Source organism: Pezoporus flaviventris, unplaced genomic scaffold, assembly GCF_033815535.1.
Source record: "Pezoporus flaviventris isolate CSIRO_AGI_PZ_B2104156 unplaced genomic scaffold, CSIRO_AGI_Pfla_v1 ptg000063l, whole genome shotgun sequence".
NCBI classification, from domain to species: domain Eukaryota; kingdom Metazoa; phylum Chordata; class Aves; order Psittaciformes; family Psittacidae; genus Pezoporus; species Pezoporus flaviventris.
The window spans coordinates 11,794,924-11,813,675 of NW_026892611.1; the positions used below are offsets into that span (position 1 = coordinate 11,794,924).

Here is an 18,752-nt window from a genome sequence, read left to right on the forward strand (position 1 = left end):
TAACCTCAAAGATAATCACATTACATATCTGAATGGCATATAAAGAACCAATTGTGCAGGTAGGTGTGAACAGGCAGGTGAGAGTTCCAACGACATTAAAGTTGAGCACGTGGCTTAACATTTTTGCAAGATTGGGATGCTGACGACCACATGTAAAATGAGATGTCCCAATAAAACCTAATTAACTCAGGTGTATTTAATATCCAACTACTTAAATGCAAACTAAAAATAGTTCCTCCCGTTAACTTCTTACTTATCTTGCACCCCAGTGCAGAATTAGAAACTACACCATACGACATACACAAGAGGTCACAGGTACACTTGACTAAGCCTTCCCAGAACACCGTGCCTGGCACCAGACAAACATCCTGCTGCAGCAGGCACAGCCTGACCCCCCGATCCCAACGTTGCCATCTGAAACCAGACCCGAGTGATTTTCTGCACTGGATTCAGTGGGATATGGAACAGGAATGATCACCTATGCACACACAGTGGTGGAACCAAGGCCTAAAAACATATACAGTGCAGGTTAGTATCTGTGTACACAAACTCAGCAGATTAGATTAGCGTTTCCCCAGCCCTCTCATACTGAGGATGAGTTTTAAAGCACAAAGTCCATTTGTAAATCCAACACTACTCAGGGCTCAGCACTCAAAATGCCTCATTTGTGTTGCTGCAACAGCCAGTGAGACAAAAATCCCACCATGTAGCACTGGATTTGGTTAAAAACATCCACACATCCCACAACCCAAGTTATCACCTTCTCCTTTCAAAAAGGTCCACGCTCTACACTTTGTGCTCAGTTGCAACACCACTGTAGTTTTTGTAAGGAATAAATATTGACTTTCCTGGACGTTGCCTCACGACCGAACAGGACCTTGAGTATATTTGGCTAAGATTTTTCTTCTAGCCTGGCAATATAGTTTTACAGCACAGCTTTTGTTCTGAGTAGTTGAAAAGGCGTGGAAAAAACAGGCTTTATAAATGACACACATTGCCCGCTCCCATTTGCAGACAGGTGACCATGCTCTAAAGCTGACTTGACTGTATTCCTTACGAGACTATACCCAATTTCTTACCTTCATTTAAATTTCCCAGCTACAAATTTGATTAAAATTACAACATTCCACATTTGGGAAGTGAAGACTGGGAAAAGCTATGTAAAAATGAAGATTCCGTATTAACACAGGCTATTCTGTTGGGTTTTGTTTTCAAGAATAAAGCACACAACTGCCAAGCAAATTCCCAACAGAAACGAGAGAGAATGCACCCGGTCTCAAGAAACCGAACTCAAAACTTGTCACAGGCAGGAGGTTGGTCTGTTCACGACCAGCTCAGTGCTGTCTTTTGGCAGCATTTGCACCTCACGGCAGGATGGTCAGATGCTCTCTCCTTAGCACAGGTCAGAAACCAGCATTAATTTCACTTATAAAAACATTTGGTGCTGACATCATGGGAACTGCTCTATGGGCACAATTCAACATTCAGGTACAGGCAGTACAGAAGACAACAATGAGCAGGGTCAATAACTGAGGTGGGCAAAGCCTGGGTGTGTATTTTAGCTGTACCACAAGCCCAGCTACCAGCAGAAGTGTGCAGAAAAACTGATGGATTTCACACCAAAAAAAATGTTATAAAATCCTGGTTTCTGTCAGGTGCTCAGTGTCCCACCTGTGTCTCGACACACTCAGGGTTAGAACATCAAGTAAGATATGCAGTAACCTGTGAGGAATCAACCGACCATATCCAAAATTCAACTCTGACACAAGTGCACCTAAAGACCGAGACCAAATGAAGAAGCAGCCTTATGCATCATCCCGTCCCCCTCGCAGGAGCAAGCACGGCTTGGGGGGCAGGAACACAAAGGAACAACACACACAGGTGGACAGTTCATGTGAGAAATGCCTACTTGCTGTAGTTGGAAAATAAAACCTTGAGCCAAGAGCTGAAACAACAAGAACAGAAAAAGGGAGAGAGGACCAGAGAAGGACAGTGGGGCAGATGGAGCTGGATTGCACACGGCTGCTCTTACCTGCAGCAGTTTTCCTTCGGCTGGAGTCACCTCAGCAACGTTTGCAAACTCCCCTTCCAGCACAATGGGCTCCACCTTCAGGGGGATCACTCTAATGATGGCTTTCTGCGCTGCCGACCTCTCTGACTCGACCGCCGCCGCTAGCGCCAGCCCTGTACGGCCAAGCCCTGCGTGCAGGGTCGCCATGAGCAGCCAGGGCCAGAGGACAGCCAGCTGCAGCGGGGGGCCAGCACTCATGCTACCAGCTGCAGCAGCGGGCTCCGGCCACACATACCGCTCGGGAACGCGTCCTCACCCTGCGGCGGGCTCCAGCCGTCGGCAAAGCTTGTCGGGGTTCCGAGCGTGTGTCCCAGCGACAGGGAGGCAGGAGACACAGGAAAGAGGGGCTCAGTCACCGCCAGCGTTGCTCACCAGGACACTGCTCCGGGTCTCGCCATCACTGCTTCTCTTGCTTGGTGCCACGTGCTCAAAGGCCCGCTGGGAGCTCAAAGGCATATTTTAAACCAACAAACTGGCTAAGAAAAAAAAGAATATATATCCTAAATTGTGAGTCCCTCCCCCAGCACAGAAATCAGGAAAGATCAGAGGAACAGGTTACAAGAAATCAGTTCAAATACACAGGAACACCGGGGAGCATGAGGAACTTGTCAGTCCCACAGAGATGAAATACGGGGAGGTGTCGCCGCAGACATGGTGCTCTCGTGTCTCCTGACCAAGTGTTAGGAAGATCCACAGGTCCAAAATGTCTATCCCAAAGAACCTTGTGAGACCTCTCAGCTTCTTGCCAGCATTTCCCACAGAGGCAGCTCAAGCTCTCTGCCTTCGCTGTCGTTGGCAGTTACCAGTCTTCTTCCCAGAAACAATGCAGGAGGGATTTCTTGGATTTACAGTGAAAAGAACATTTCCTCCGGTACTGTTCTCTTGCACACGCAGCTGATCACTTCCATCCTTCTCCTGCCTTCATTCAAATTTGGAGCTCAACATTACCTCTCTCCCGGTAATTCACATCCAGACCCAGAGTCAGGTTACTCAGAATAATCAATAAAGCACAGAGCTTCTCTTCATAGCTTCAAGTTCCCAGGAAAAAAAAAGGCCCCCAAAACACTTCAAAAGTTTAGATGCCAAATAGGTATGAAGCACAAGGTGACAGTGTATCTGGTTCCTCTCCCACTAGTTCTGTGCAGCCACTTCCAAACGCACATGAAGAACCCAATTAAAGGCCCCACAGAATAAAAAATGAAGTTCCCTGGTCTGTGAGCAGGTCCCACGAAACGTTTCGAGGAGGAAACTTCATAGCTGGCACGATTCGCGCAGATGATGTTGTCAATTAAAGCAAATTACAGCGATTGCTGCAAAGGGGAGAAAAAAAGGGATTGGCAAGAAAAAGGAAAGAGAAAAGCTCCTCCAACCTGTTGGGCTGCTGCCGGCTGGAGGGCAGCCGGGGACGGGAAACGCTGCTGTAAATCCCGGGCAAAAGCGATTTGCAGTAGCTTGAGGAAAGCGCGTGGGTCTGGTGATGGTCTTAAATTCACAGAGAAAAACTAAAAGCTGTGGTATTTCTACTAAAGGCGAGTGTTCAGAGCAGGGCGCGGGCTGGTTTCCGTCGGCCGGCAGCAGGCAGGTAGGTAAGTGCGAGTGGAGCTCCGCAGCCCCAGAGAGGCTCCAGCGAGAGCCAAGGGTACGCTGCTGCCGACAGCGAGCTCCGGGGCCGGCCCGGCTGGAGGCGACGTGTCCGCAGGCAGCCGCCGAGCCGAGGACGGAGCCGAAGCGGCTCGGGAAGGCTCGTGCAGCGCGCCGGGTGCTGCTCCCGCCGCAGGACGCGGCTGCCGGCTGCGGGCGCACGGCGGAGGACGGCGGCCGGGCTGGGCCGGGAGCGGCGGCGGGGCGGGCTGCGGGCCCGGCGGGGGCTGCGGCCGCCGGACACCGGCTCCGCGGAGGCCGCTCCTCGGCCGAGCGCGGGGCGGGGGCGGAGCGGCGGGGCCCGCGGGGCGGTGGCGGCCGCGCTCTCCTACCTGGGACACACAGCGAGGGTGGAGCCGCCGCGGCCGGGGCCTCGGGCTCCCCCTCCCGCCGCACCGCCCGCCTGCAGCGCGGCCCCGGCCCCGGCGGCTGAGGGGGATCCCGCGCCGGGGCAGCCTCACCCGCACCTTCCACTGGAGCAGCTTGATCCAAGCCCCTGTGTCCAACCTGGCCTTGAGCACTGCCAGGGATGGGGCAGCCGCAGCTTCTCTGGGCACCCTGTGCCAGCGCCTCAGCACCCTCACAGGGAAGAGCTTCTGCCTCAGAGCTCATCTCAGTCTCCCCTCTGGCAGCTTAAAGCCATTCCCCTTGGCCTGTCCCTACAGGCTCTTGTTTAAAGGACACTCCAACTTTCTTATCGGTCCCTTCAGGTATTTGGAAGGCTGCTATGAGGTTTCTGTAGCACCTGTCTAATATGAACACTGACCTGAACTGTAGTACTAGTTTACCAGAGCATCTGCTTAATTACAAGATCTTTGGGGCTTTAAATTCATGACAGGCTTTCTAGAAGATTCTTTCCAGCTCAACCACAAACTGTAACTTCCCAACATGTCCCTTGGCACATCAAGCTAAGCACGATGGTCCCCATCCATCTTTCTGCAGCGCAGAACACAACCATAAAAGTACCAGACAAAATCTGGTATAAATGTGGTGGTCAAGAGCTGGTGCTTCCTGTCCGAGTCCTTCCCTGGGAAAGAAAAATCCCTTTTTGGGTCATTGCAGGCGAGGCTGGAAGAGGCTGGTGTCCCAGGCAGCTGCGCGTTTGCTGGGAAGAGCGTGTGGGGCCTCGGGGTAGGAGACCATAGCACAGGGGGCTGCGTGTCCTACCTTTCACTCTGATTTGTGACACGGAATATTAAATCCCTAAAGTACCTTCGTCAAGGGGAGAAGCAGCAAGTGCCAGCAGCCTGGGAAACACCATGAGAAGAATTCAGCACAAACAAAAGGATGGGTCCCAAACACAGCAGCACTAATATAGAGATTTTATTTCGACTGCATTGAGTTGTACAGCACATTTTGTTTGTCACAATGCTATGGAACTGATTTTAGAGGTTTTTGGCCAGCACATTGTGACGCTGAACTCACGAGAGCTAAAAGCAGTTTGGACTAATGGCCTGAACGAAAGGGCCAGGAGTACCTAGTTTCTGGCTTCCCCATCGCATGCAGTCACTCCAACACGTGCAAAACAGGAGCAAATCCAGTTTCTTCTGCCAGCCCAATGGGCACTCTCCCATGTCTGGCAATGACTGCACGGTAGAAGGCAGGGAAGAAGCTGAAGCAAGGTGCCTTCTCTTCCCAAAGCCATCTTGGTTGTTCCCGGTATGGAAAAGAAGCAGAGTCCAAGGAAGTACAGGGTCTTCAGATGATGCTAGCTTTGCTTGCACTATTGGGATTTACAAAACCAGAGGCTGACATATCAAAGTGCAGGCAAGGGTTGTTATTACACTCCCTCCCACAGAGATGACAAACCATTAGCAAAGAATTTGGGAGATCGCAACAGCATCAAGTACTTTGCCTGGTTAGTAGAAGCAAACATCCTCACACGTCCTCCCCACACACACAAAGTCTCAGCTCTTGAGGTGCAGAATTTATCAGACATTTTCATTTAGCTGGAGCACACCTCTGCATTTCTGCAGAGAAATCCCCACTTTGAAACTCTTCTTCCTCATTAACACCACAGATCTCTTAGAAAGGAGGTGGGACGGGTGCTCTCCAAGGGATCTAGGGATTAAAAGCCCACCCAAAGCCCACCTTCCTCCTAAACCTTTTTTCTTTCTAACCCCACTTCCTTTTCCTCAGAGTGAGTTGGGATTCCGGCTCTCTAGTTTCAAGAAGCAGAGAGGCAGTTACAAGTTGGCAACTCTGAACTTTGACCACTGTACAGGAAACGAAAAAAGTCAAATTCTAGAGGCATTTTAGGTGGCGCTGGAATAAGTCGGAGAGATCGTTTCCACCACTGAACAGATGCACGTGTCCTGTTGATCACTGCAGCCTGGCTATACCTGCTGAAGTGAAAAGCACAGAGCGCAGTGTCTGTGTGAGCCAGTGTCCTTCCCCATCCCCATTTTGGTATCGATGCTTCATTCTCCCTTCTTCGGGTTACATTAAGTGCACAGAAATATATAGCAGCATTTGAACTGAAACCCTCACATACACCAGACAGCACATTCCCGGAGGTAAAACAACACATTATGGCCTGTACCCTCAAGGTATCAAGTTTTCAGGATAAAGAGCAGTAGGAAGTGGAGAACTGAGGGCAGAAGAGGGGAGGAGGAACAACAGAGGTACATGAGTTCTGGTTCCGTGCCAGGAGAGGATCAGAGTGCCATTCCTGGTAGCACCAGGCTGTGACATGAGCGCAGACAAGCAGACGGGCAGAGCAGAACTGAAAAGCCAACCTCCCATCTCCCCGCAGTGCTGGGGGCAGGGGCAAAGTCAAGTGCGTTCATCAGTTCCAGCGGAGCATGGAAACGGGCAAGATCTGCTGGGCCCGCTTTCAGCCACGGTGAATTTCTCTTCAACGCACGAGAGAAGATCCCTTAGTGATGGCTGATGAGTCTTATTCACCGAGCTGATCGCAAATCACACTCACGGAAAGAGAATCCACAGAGCTGCTCCGGCCTGAGGCCCTTCCACCGCCCATGGCACCACTGGAGCCTGCCCTCTTCCTCCTCACACAGCAGCCAAGCAGTGGGAGTTGGTTCTAAACATGCCTTTCTATTGCTTTTGGGGCACTTTGAATGGGCATTATCTGTGAAAACATTGTTTTCCAGCCCACAAAAGAAAGAGGTTGCAATCCCCTCTTTAGCCCTAGCTTGTCAAGGCTACAATGGTACCAGCGTGGGGACACACACACCATACTCTCTAATCTGAGCTCCTCTGCTCCAGACTGATAGTAAGACTGCTGAAGACAATGCATTCAAGCTTGGTGTTCAAGCCTTGCATCAAAGGCCTTCACAATGACAGTGGAGGCAGTCACCCGTCAAACCCACGAGAGGAAAGGCTGGGCTTAGACAGGTCCCTTGTGGTGGCATTCAGCTGGAAGCTGTGGCGATGGGCTTCTTCAGATGTTGGCTCATGAGCTCCCTGGCACGAGAGACTTGGATGTGGTCATAACAGGAGTTACAAACGAGGACAGGGTCATACAACTGTTGATCAGGGATGGGCAACTTCAGGTGGCAGCAAGCAGCACAAAACACGTTCCCACAGTTCCTGTTGAGGAGCAAAAACAACCTGTGAAAAGAGAGCTGGGAACACCACAGCAAAACCTTATCAAGTAGAAAGGATGCAGTTCAGGGGTGAAATACCAGCCTTACTCATGGCTTGTCGACATGCTTCTTAAAGTACACGCTGTGGTCTCCGGTGCAAGCTAACTGGCTAGCACGAAGGAGGGACTAATGGGCATTACCACCCAGGAGAAGGATTGAAGGCCTTAGAAAAACAGGAACAATGTAGAAAGGAAATCTGCAGGGAATTCCTGAGGCCTAGGAAATAACAAGGGGAGAGAATACAGTTGCTCACCAACGACTGACCAATACCCAGCCCCATCCTTACAGGGAAGAACTTCTGCCTCTGACCTCACCTCAGTCTATCTTTGTATAGATCAATCTGGTGGTTAAAGGGGCAGCAACACTGATTGAAACAAGAAGACTTTCTTTCAACTGGGACACTCCATCATTTGTAATTCCAACACAGAAAAACCAGAAACGCAATGCCCATTGCATTTAAGAAAATTTACTGCAGGCTGCTCCTGAGCAGATGGAGAGAACAACATCCCTGGGTAAAACAAATCCCTTCCTCTTCCCCTTAACAAGAATAGAGCTAAAAATGTCTTATCGCAAACTTACTTAATCCTATGTGTTACCTGCATGTGTGAACAGAAAGTGCTGTACCGCAGGAGATCCTCCTCCAAACCCTTTTCAAATTAGCATACTAAAATATTCTAGTACTAAGACTTCATCACTTGTCATCCCATCCAGACAGAAGCACAGCTAGTCAAACCTTAGGATCAACTATCGCTATAAATACAGTGTCCGAGAAGTGAATCAATTATTTGGATATATATTGCTATATAACTATATATAACTTTATATAACTTTACATAAATTTATATAACTATAAAGTTATAAATAAAGGTATAAATAATGCATGAAGATACAAATAAAGCTATGAAGATACAAATAAAGCTATAAAGCTATAAATATCTTCCAAGTTCTCAAATGTGCAGAAGAGGTGTGAGCCCAATCCCAGTTGCCAGTTGTGTGCGGAGCGCTGCTGCCGGACTCTCAGGGGGGAACCCACATGTTCACACACTCCTCATTCCGGTGCCTTCCTCCACGGAGCAGCCCTGCTTGCAGGCTCCACCTCCCAGCTCCTGGGGATCTAGGAAGCAAAGAACACCGAGTCAGTTTCAGGCCTTTCCTACAGCTCATTTGGCAGCATGCACAGCAACTGTGCTGCCATCAGGTACAGTAAAACCTGGCCCAACGGCGACCTGTGCCTTGAGAATTTGAGGCTGACTCTTTAAAACAGGAGTTCTTCCAACCTGTCAACGCTGTCAATAGAAACACAGCAAAAAATAAAATGTGCTCCCATTCTTCAAGCTCCGTTCTTTATCTCTGCATTTGCCACCATGGACATCAGCTGCCAAACATCAATTGCTATCAAACCCTGGTGCTAGCTACAGAAATGATCCGTGCCACCAGGAAGTCATTGATCAAGACCTCTCAGTTCTGCATTTTAAACGAAAGCCTGTCTGCTCTCAGGATGGCATCCAGCCCTAACCCTTTTCTCCTTACTGAAAGGTTTGAAAGGGACAGGTGTTTGGAGCTGCATTTTTAACTGGCATTAATCAGCATCTGGAACTATTAATCACATCTGGAATCTAGAGACTACCCTTTAAAGTGAGCAACAGCTCTTCAAACTCTGCAATCAGCTCTTGGATGAACAGATGAGAGGGAAACAGCTTCCCATGAAACTTGCAGGCTGCACCAGCCTCTCATCTAGGATGGGCCCAAAGGACGATCTGTGTCCTCTTACGTCTCTCTAACCTGGGGCCATTCGGGTGTCACCTATAGGTTTGTGACTTGCTTGGCCTCAGATCTTCTGCTGCTTGTTTTTCTTATGTCTTTCTTCACAAGTATCAGGAGACTGGTACAAGATTTATTTCATGATCTGAGCCAAAAGGTTGGACTTGTGCACTAACTTCATCAGTGTGGTGGGGTTTTGCCCTCTCACTTCAACAGTCACCTCAGTAGTCAGTGTTTCTTTCGTGGCACTGTCACCCTCCAGCAAACATATCTCTGGACTTCATCTCATTGTTGTGTACTGTGACATCCAGGGTCTGACACAACCCCCACAACTTCAGCTTTTATCGACCCATCTCATTTTTACCCTTTTCCACAGAAGGGCACTTAGCGGCAGCATATCCAAAGCAGCACGTTGGGAAGGACACCAAGGGCTTCTACAAGTGGAACGTTTTAACCAAAGGCCCTTCCCAAGGTACTCACACTGCAGACAATAACCCAACTCTTCTGATCTCCCCTTTCTGGAAGAGTTTCAGAGCAGCTGCCTCGGCCACCTCTAAACAACGGAGAATCTCCCACCAGGGACTTACCCTCACCCCAGCTGTGTCCTCTTTTCCTGCAACCCGGTTTTACAGGTGACCCTGGCTCTTCTACAAGTTTGCTCACTGCCTGGCTTCCTGAAGTCAAGTGTCTCTCTTCTGTCACCGAGTCCCATTGAACACTAGTTTTCTCCTTTAAAAAAACACCAAACAAAGAAAGAGACAAAGAAATGAAACCAAAGATCCCTCAATGTTTTCTTGGTATGGCTGTAGGGACAAACCAGGAACTGTTCTTTGCTCCAAATGGACACCTGACAAGTGCTGAGCGCTGCCTAGATGGTTTACGTGGCAAGTGTTTGGAACTCAGAATTCAGGTTGCCAAATTGAAACTAGAACCCACAAAGTCAGGGTACATGTCCTCACCACCTGAACTTTGCCCTCATTTCTCAAATCAGCTACCAGAAATAAGCTAGAAGAACTCCAGCAGCAACATGTGTTGCTTGCTTTTTGGAGCCCTCTGCTGCTGCTCCCCATTTATTTTGCAGGCAACCACTGCCTGACCTGCTCCGTTGCCATGGCCATGTGGCACAACTCTGGAGGGGAAAAAAGAGATGGAAAAAAGCCAACCAGCCAAGGGATGTTTCTGTTCCACTGAGGAGGTCAAAGCCCAGAGTTAAGCACTTGGAGTTCATCTGTAGACAGAAAGACCGTCTCTCTGTCACCTCTTCTAGAGTATGAATCTCCTCTGCAAATAGCCTATAGAATCAACACCCTGAAGCTGAAGGATGTAAAAGGGGGTGAGCTGGGCAGTGATCCACCTGTTCTCTCCCTTCTTCGGGGGCTTCTGTGTGGCCACAGGTTCTAGTGCCATTTCAGCAGCAGCGGCAAATTCTATGGATGCGGTGTCATAGGGAGCAAAAAGAAGTTCTCCATCACAGCCTTCTGCAGCAGTTAATGCTTGAGCTGCTTCAATCAGAAATGAGGTGTCTGCTGCTGCAGGAGTCAGAGGTGCCAGCTGACTCTCCTCAGCAGCAAAAGGGGTGTGGCTGTTCCCACTATTAACCAGGAGTGGCTGACTTCTGAGAGACTGAGGGACTGACATCTCGCGCTCCACAGGTTCCGGTGGCACTATTTCGGCGTTGAGTGGTGAAAGCATCTTATCCAGAACCTCAAGTATGGCTTCAAAACTTAATTCCTCCATCATCTTCTCTTCACCAGATGCCCCGCCAGAGGGCAGGCATTCAGCTGCAGAAGGTGGCTGCGCTGATGGACTCTGGGAGAAACAACAGACAGGGAACGTTTGTACCAAAACCACACAGTGATTGATCAGTCAGGGCTGATGGTATTGCTGTATCTAAGGACTGTGCAGGTGGTTTCTGATGATCGATACACAAGCAGGGCAGGATGAGCAATGCTGGAGCTGCCTTCATCCCTCAACAGAACCCTGGGGAAGTGCCTGCCCCAGAGCGCACACAAGGTAACCTGATTATTGGCCAGAGCTCAGTGAGACTCACAGGCAGAGCACTGTCTTCTGTGCCACCTGCACAGCCCCGGCCACCCTGCTCCCCACCCTGGAGGAATGATCCAGGCTACACTAACACTTGGAAGCCTCAAGTCCCTTTGAGCCGTTCTGTACAATACTTTGTGTTGACCTGCTCAGAGGCAGCAGGGCACTGACCTGGCGGCACTGGTTTACGTCCTTCCTTGCCTCTGGGCTGCTCACATGGAGGGGACCTTCCAGCAATCTGCTCAGATGCACCAGCAGCTTTTAACTGGCACTTCCCTGGTGGCAGCTGCATAATCCAAGCAACCACTAACCAGCAAGTGGTTAATCAGTAAGTTACCAGGCCACCTACTGCTTCAGGAACCAGTACATTTCTTCTGACTCCATGGACTTGCTTTTCATCAAGCACCTGATTTTCACTAGGCCCTGTGGACAGTGTATTTCTATCACCTTTCAATCTAGCCACACCACCACCCCGACAACTCCTTGGGGACCATTTGCTATCCCAGGCACTGATCTCAGCCTTCTGAGTTGAGCAATTATGCGATTGTGACTTCCCAACACTCAGACTGATCCTCACGTCTTGGAGGGAAAAGCAGCTCACAATGGAAGTGGGAGGACAAAGATGCACTGCATGAGAAAGAAATACCAGCCTATCAACGGCAGGCCTGGCTGTTGGCTATTTCTAGCCTTAGAGCAATGTGTTATCCTGGCCACAACCTGCCCAGCTTGGGTAAGCTCAGATGAAAAAAGAAAAACATGCAATAAAGACAAAAGGCTGATATTTGCAAGAGAAGAAACTGGATGATCAAGCTTGCATAGGTCAGCCCTTTTGCAATGCACAGAAACAGAACTTGCTTGGCTTGTCCTCTGGAAAGAAAACAATCAAAAGCATATGCATTCTGCTACAATGCAAAAGGAAGTCCTGGCATTTGTACTGAGGTTCTTTTGCTGTTTGATAAGCCAGGCCACCCAATAGGGAGCAATTGCCACCAAAATTCCAGAAATCATCGACAGGAAGTACTGGAGTTTTCTTTAATAGGACATCTCTGAGGTGAGCCCAATTCCGAAAGTCACCTTAGTTTTCCTCGTTCACCCAATGAAACTCAGAACTGCCGCAAGCTCTCTGGGACAGAAAAGTGGAGCTGGTTCCAGGATTTCCGTAACATTAAAGAATCACCTATTGTGCAGGCAAGGACATTCTTCAGCTAAACAGAGACTCATGAACTGAAGCAAATTCTGGTGCAGCCAAATGTATCACTTTGACAGGAAAACCTCTCCAGCAATGAGGACACCCACAATGCTGCTGCCCTGACACCTCACCTGTGTGACAGCCACTGCTCCTGCCACGTTCAGTGCTGCTCTCGAATGGGCATTGGGAAACCCCGTGACTTGCCCTTTCTCCAGCAGATCCTTTCCCAAACTTCTCTCCTTCCTGCCACAAGCCCAGAACCCTGCGGTCCATGCGCAGGGGCTCCTCCGCTTCCCCCTGCTCTTCCTGTGCTGCACTCACCTGCACAAAGCCGCAGCCAGTGCACGCTGCAGCTGCAGCACTGGCAGCGAGAGGCTCTTCCTGGGCAGGGGGTGATGGACACTGTAGTGCAGCTGGAGAATTCAAACACAGAGCTCAGACTGCCAGAACTGGTGTCCAGTGTGCATAGTTCTACTGCTTACTTGGATTAAACACTGCACTGACCACAGAGTAAACTCAGTGCCTGAAATGGGTTATGACCCATTATGACCCATCTTCCAGTGATTGGAAGACTGATTTCTTCACCCTAAAACATATTGATCCTGACACATGTGCATGCAGATTACAAATATCTATTGTAAAACTGATCTGCGCACTCAGGGAAACTTCATAGTCACAGTCTTCTAGATCTTAAGATCCCCTTTTTGATTTGGCCACTTGACTGTCTCATCACAACATACCACAGGAAGTGGATTCACACAGGAAGGGTCTGGATGTTCACACTCATGATTAAACACTGATCTTATTCAAAAAAAAAACAGTTTTGTAGCTGAAGCTGTATTCTGCAGGTATTATTTTTTGGTGACTTGCAAAGATATCCTCAGAGTAAGGCATTATTTGCAGGACAGATAATCTTTACTGACGGGCAGTGTTAGCAAAGCCAAAGGTGTCACTTTATTTCGAATACTTCAAGTCTACCAATTGAATCAAGATTCCACACACATACCTGCTGCACTCACACACTTCTCTCCTACCCTGTGAAGTGCAGAGAAGATATTTCTAAGCTGTTCTGTCTCTGCCATTGTTAATCTCACCAGAGCCAGAAGAAATGAGCAGCTAAAGCACGTTCTGTCACCAGCTGTTCTCAAGTAACGGACAGGGAACAGTGATCTCATTTGAAAGCTAACGAGAGGGGGATGAATGGCAGCTTATTAAATAAATCATCATTTATTGAACAAATGAAGGGAAAGATACAGCCCCTCCCATCAAACAAGATGGATCGGCCTCAATGGAGATTTCGGGTTTGCCAAAAAAGAGACACACTTCTGCCCGTACAAGCTATGGATGGAAAACTTCACCCCCTCTGTAGGACACAACATGGGAGAAGTGAAAAAACCCAATGCAAGTTAGCCTAACACTGACTGGCTGTGGCCAATTGGTTTTCTCCTCACCCTTGAGCCTCCAAAGAGAGGATCTCTGGAAGATCACCAGGGGACCCTCAAAAGCTGGACCAAAGACAGGAACACAAACCAGAACATCTTTGGCCTTTCACAGTCTCTCTTCGTTTTCTAGACTTTACGCTTGCTGTCTAATTTTCACCCGAGATACACACATGGGGACAGACACTGGAGAAAAACATTTCCAGCATCACTTGTCAATAACTGCTTGAGCAGCAAGTGCAGAACTTTGGCCATACCCGTTGGATCGGGGGCTTGCGAGCACTGCCCTGGAGACTCGCAGCTGCTGTCTTGCGGGAGGGAAGCGGCCCCAGCTGGAGCCCCTCGCTGAAGCGGCAGAAGTGAGAACACAGTCTGCAGAGTGTACGTGGCCTCTGTGGAACGCTCGTGCAGGACGGGAAAGGGAGCCCCTGGGCCTGGAAAAGCTGGGGAAGCCCGGTGCCCTGGCAGCAGCCCAAAAGAGCCCTGCCATGTTCTGGAAGGGATTGGAGTCTGCTGGAAAGGCTGTCACAAAAGCACTGGGGTTCTGGCCCAAGGCCGCTTTGTCCAAGTAACCAAAGAAGCTCTCTGGACCACCAGGTTGAGGAACCTGTCCTCCAGTCACCAGTCCTGCAAAACAAAGGGAAACAAGGGCTAAGGAAAGCAGTTTGCACTGGCGCTGCAAAGCAGGCTGAGGAACCAAGGCTCCACAATGTTCTTTGGGAAGACCACCTTTGCTCCAATGTTCTTCATCCACAGACTTTATTCTTACACCTGAACATACAGTAACAGGCTATGCCAGCACACGGTTGCCTATGACCATTCAGTCTCCTGAAACCTCCAGTAACAAGTGATCAGGAGTTAGAAATGTGCTATAAATCAAAATGGGTGCCACCCGACTAAACCAAGCATGAAGAATTCAGAAAGTGCTGTGAGCTACAGCAGACAGTACGTTACAATAAAAGGGGAATCATGAAGCACTGCTTTTCCAAACTCCAGCTTTGCTATTAATAATACTAATGTTTGATTATGATAATAACCCTGACACTTTAAGGTTAGGGATAGCATTAGGGTTATGAGCCATTAGGGATAACATTTGAGGCCATTAGAGTTAGGTTCAGGGGTAAGTTTTGGGTAAGGTGTTAGCGTTAAAGAGTTAGGATTTAGGGTTAGGATTAGGGGACATTAGGGTAAGGGTTAGGTCTAGGAGTTACAGTTAGGGCTGGGATTAGGGTTAGATTTAATGTTAGGCTCAAGATTAGGGTTAGTGTTATGGTTTAGGTTTAGGGTAAGGGTTACTGTAGAGCTAGGGCTTAGGGGTTACTGTTAGGGTTTGTGTTATAATCATAAACCATTAGCCCATGGAGACACCTGACAGAAACCTCGGTGCTGCATCTTTTCACCTTTGCACAGAGCTGACGGGATGCTCTGGTTGTCACTGCACATGGGCCATCGCTTCAAGCCCACTGAATGACAGCTGAGGCAGCATCGCTACTGCCGTGCACGGAGGAGGAACGTTCTTGGGATTCCCCTCACCTCCAGGGTGCCGATTTACAAACCCCACGGCACCCACGCCGGGGCCCACCCCAGCTCACCGGGCCTGGCAGCCTCGCCGAGCCCCGGGGGCGGCAGCAGCGGGTCCCCGTGCAGCGCCGTGCCGAGCAGGCGCTGGGAGCGCTGGGGCGGGCGGCTGGGCACCTGCAGGCCGGCCGCCGGCTTCTCTTTGGCTCTCGTCAGGCGCTTCAGGTGGACGAGGAGGTCGGGGCGGTCGCGGCGGAAACGGGGGCTGTGGAAGTGGAGCAGGGGCCCGGCCGAGCTGCCGGCATCGCCCCCGGCAGGCCCTGCGGGGGCCCCGGCCCCAGCTTGCGGAAGCCGTACAGGTTGAGCTGCCGGATGAAGCTGGGGAAGTTCCTGATCTTGAAGAAGGCGGCGGCCAGCACCGCCCCCTCGCCGGCCGGCCCCGCGCCCGGCAGCTCCCGCTCGAAGAGCCGCCGGTCGATGAGCTGCCCCTCGCCACGGGCATCGCAGCGCCCGGAGCCGCAGCGCGGGCTGTTCACCAGCTGCCACAGCTTGCCCGGGCAGCGCTTGGGGTCGACAGCGCCGGGCAGCCGCTGCCCCTCCGTGGCTCTCCCCGCCAACGGACGCTCGGGCCACTCGCCCTGCACCGGCCGCCGCGCGAGGGCCGGCCCCAACGGCCCGCGCTGGGGGAGCGGCACCGGCCCGCGCGCCGCCGGGCACGGGAGCGGCTTCAGCCTGCGCTGCCCGCCGGGGCCGGCCCGGCCTCGCGAGCCCCTCGGCACAGCCGCACCCGCAGCGCCGCCACAGCCCGCCGGCGCCAGTCCCGGCCGCTGCCTCGGCGGCTCCCCGCTTCCCACAGCTCCGCCGGTGCCTTCAGCGGGCCCAGGTCCCGACGGCCCCTGAGCGCTGCCGTCCCTTCAGCCGCTTCCCGTGCCCCCAGCCCCGACGTCGCCTCAACGCCGTTCGTTACGGAGGCTCCAGCGTCACACTGCTCAAGCCCCGTGAGCTCCATCCCTCTGCCCCGGGAAACCGGGAAGGGCAGACCCTGCTGCTGCCAACGGCACAAACCAGGGCAGGACGCGCAGAGCGGCCACCGCCTCCAGCGCTCTCGCGCCACGAAAACCAACTCCGCCGGCAACGTGAATTTTCTCTGCTCCTCTCTTCAGCGCTTTGCTCAGCGCAGCCTTCTAAACCAATAAATAGCTTCTCATGACAGAGACCGTCAAATTGAAAGGGAGTTATTCCAGCTCCGCACTGGTGGAAAACACCAGCAGGTGTCCCGTGCCACGGGAGCGGCTGCCGAGGCGGGAGCTGGTGTAGCCAGGCTTCCTCTGGGCTGTCTGGGGCAGAGAAAGGGGAGAAGAAAAGCTGGGTTGGCAATTCCGCCGGCACCGTACTGGTTCCTAGGTCGGTGCTCACCCCACAGAGCAGGCGGCCTGAGCCCCAGCGGCGGCTCCTGGGGTTTTAACCCCTCCGGTTCCTCCCAACAAGGTGCCAAAGGGGCGGTCGCCTTCGTGTCTGTCTGGGCTCGTAAGGGTTTCTCCACCCGTTCCCGGGTGTGCTCGCTGGGTCTGTCCATGCCACCTCGCTGGGCTACCCCTAGTAAAGGTGCGACCTCGGCCTTTCGTCACCCGCACTCGTAAGCCGCCTCGACGCCGTCGTTGTTTTCAGCGGCCAGACAGAGCAATTGTCGGGAGAACGCGCACGGGTGATAACGCTTCTTCCCCAGATCCGTCACCACCCCGTCAGTTCCCCGCTGTGCGGCAGCCGGCGAGGGGAATTGTCCCGCGTTAGTGACCTGCGAGGGTGGCGCAAGGATGGACACTTCTGATAACGGAGTCGGGTTTGGTCCCGATTCCCGAGTCCACTCTACAACTGCATTCAGCATCGATAAGGGCCATTCTCCATCCCCTCGTCCAGCAAAACTCCAAAGTGTTCCACCGGGGAGTTCCCACGTCCTGCCGTAGAGCAGATCAAACCCCAGGGTGCTCCTATGAGCAGCACAACCGGTACTTGAGCACCAGTTAGTTTCTGCTCTCCGGGAGCCGTAAGGCTGCTTCTGCAGTGGGACACTCTTTGATCATTCCCTCAGTTCCCCGAGCGTTCCTTTTACGGTGAACTGGCTTCCTATCCACGTCGTTTGCCGGTCGATTAGTAACTCCCGACGTCTACTCCCCTGCGTCATCTACGAGGTTTGCAGACGATCCCCTGGGTCCTGTCGTGATGGAGAGGACGGGCTCCTCATGTTTACCAAAGAGCCGTTGCACTGCGCACCCCATCGGTCAGGGCGGCTCACTGCCCGCCCCGGCGATGCCACTTTTTGGTCGGGATATTAGCGAAGTCAAATAAAGCCCGTTCTGGGGCCGAGGGCACGGATTTAGAATGAATGATTTGCTTCCTTTTGGGGGCGTGTGTGGATCTGAAGTTTTCCTGGTGGCCGGAGCTCCTCTGGCCGGATCGATCGGTGGGGGCACTGGGGATCTCTCCTCCATTGCTGGCTGCCGTTGGCACGGGTGCAGCGAGATCCCCGAACTCCGCAGGTTAATCCCAGGAGCGTCCCCTCACTCCTGCGGGTCTGTACCTCCGCCCCAGGAAACGGCTCGAGTGGTCAACGGAGAGTTGTGGTCGCCGGGTGGAGTGGTTCAAAACGCTCTGGGACGCCAAAAATCTCCCACTTCTGCTCCCCTCGGGAACATTCGGTCTCCTCCCGTGAGGGAGACTCAACACGCACATTCCGACTTGTATTACACTTGCCACCTGCAGTATTTGTCCTGCAAATTTAACGGTTAAGCAGAAGCCCCTGGGATGGTGCGGGCAGCAGGACGGGCATCATCGCCTCCTCCTTTGCGATTTCAGGTTTAATACAGGACCGCATAGGTAGGGTTCTGGGGCAAAATAACAACCACAACCTTCCTCCAGTTCCTCGTTACCATCACGGTGCCGGGTACCTCCAGCCCACATTGCAGGCTCCGCACAGCAGATTTATTGCCGGATCTGTTCCGCTGAACCCGACGGCGGCACTCGGCTCCCCACATCCGATGGTTCCTGCTGAAAACCTGGCTCGGGTTGCAGCATTCTCAGGTTGTTTCACTCGTGAGGTCACCAACTCGTGCCCTCAAGTTTCCTTCGTTTTCTTTTTCAGGAGTCAGCCAAGTTTTCAACACTTCGTTTCCCGATTCCAAAGCAAGAGATTCTCCATCGACAATTGTTTCGGGGGAGGGGACTATCTGATTGCCTTTTGCGCGCAAGAGAAACAATCCCAGCACTGCACAAACTATTCCTTTACCTTTCCCGTTTTACCTTTTCGCTGACTCCGAAACCGCTGTATCCGCTCCACCACTTTATCGCCATCTCTCCAACATTTTGGGGCCCCTTCTATTCCCGCCGGGGATGGCGCACACGCCCATCCCCGCAGCAATTTATCCCAGGCAATCGCGCGGGTGGCTACGCCGACGTTCTCTGTTGCGTTCAGACATTTGGCACAA

The 18,752-nt window shown here is 51.8% G+C and overlaps 3 protein-coding genes across 4 annotated transcripts in view; all 3 read right to left on the minus strand.

Annotated features, from left to right (window-relative positions):
• Window positions 1-2,166, minus strand: part of SUPT4H1 (SPT4 homolog, DSIF elongation factor subunit) — a 57,873-nt gene extending 55,707 nt beyond the window's left edge. The window contains exon 1 of the mRNA XM_061470649.1: window positions 2,163-2,166. The gene's annotated coding sequence lies outside the window, so the exon portion shown is untranslated. The remainder of the gene's footprint in view (window positions 1-2,162) is intronic.
• The window catches only part of RNF43 (ring finger protein 43), a 56,713-nt gene extending 53,728 nt beyond the window's left edge, over window positions 1-2,985 (minus strand). For both annotated transcript variants that reach the window (XR_009746470.1, XM_061470648.1), the window contains exon 1: window positions 2,033-2,985. Coding sequence is in view for 1 of the 2 variants with exons in the window: in XM_061470648.1 (XP_061326632.1) it covers window positions 2,033-2,269 (237 nt within the window). In the remaining variant the exon portion in view is untranslated. The remainder of the gene's footprint in view (window positions 1-2,032) is intronic.
• A 5,241-nt stretch (window positions 2,986-8,226) lies between these two features.
• On the minus strand, window positions 8,227-17,452 carry HSF5 (heat shock transcription factor 5). The gene is given in 11 exon segments (XM_061470739.1): window positions 8,227-8,434; window positions 9,669-9,810; window positions 10,340-10,464; window positions 10,467-10,890; window positions 12,635-12,726; window positions 14,010-14,275; window positions 14,277-14,379; window positions 15,345-15,587; window positions 15,590-16,173; window positions 16,899-17,065; window positions 17,381-17,452. Coding segments are annotated over 11 exon segments (2,295 nt in total). The 3' UTR covers window positions 8,227-8,357.
• Between the last annotated feature and the right edge of the window lie 1,300 nt (window positions 17,453-18,752).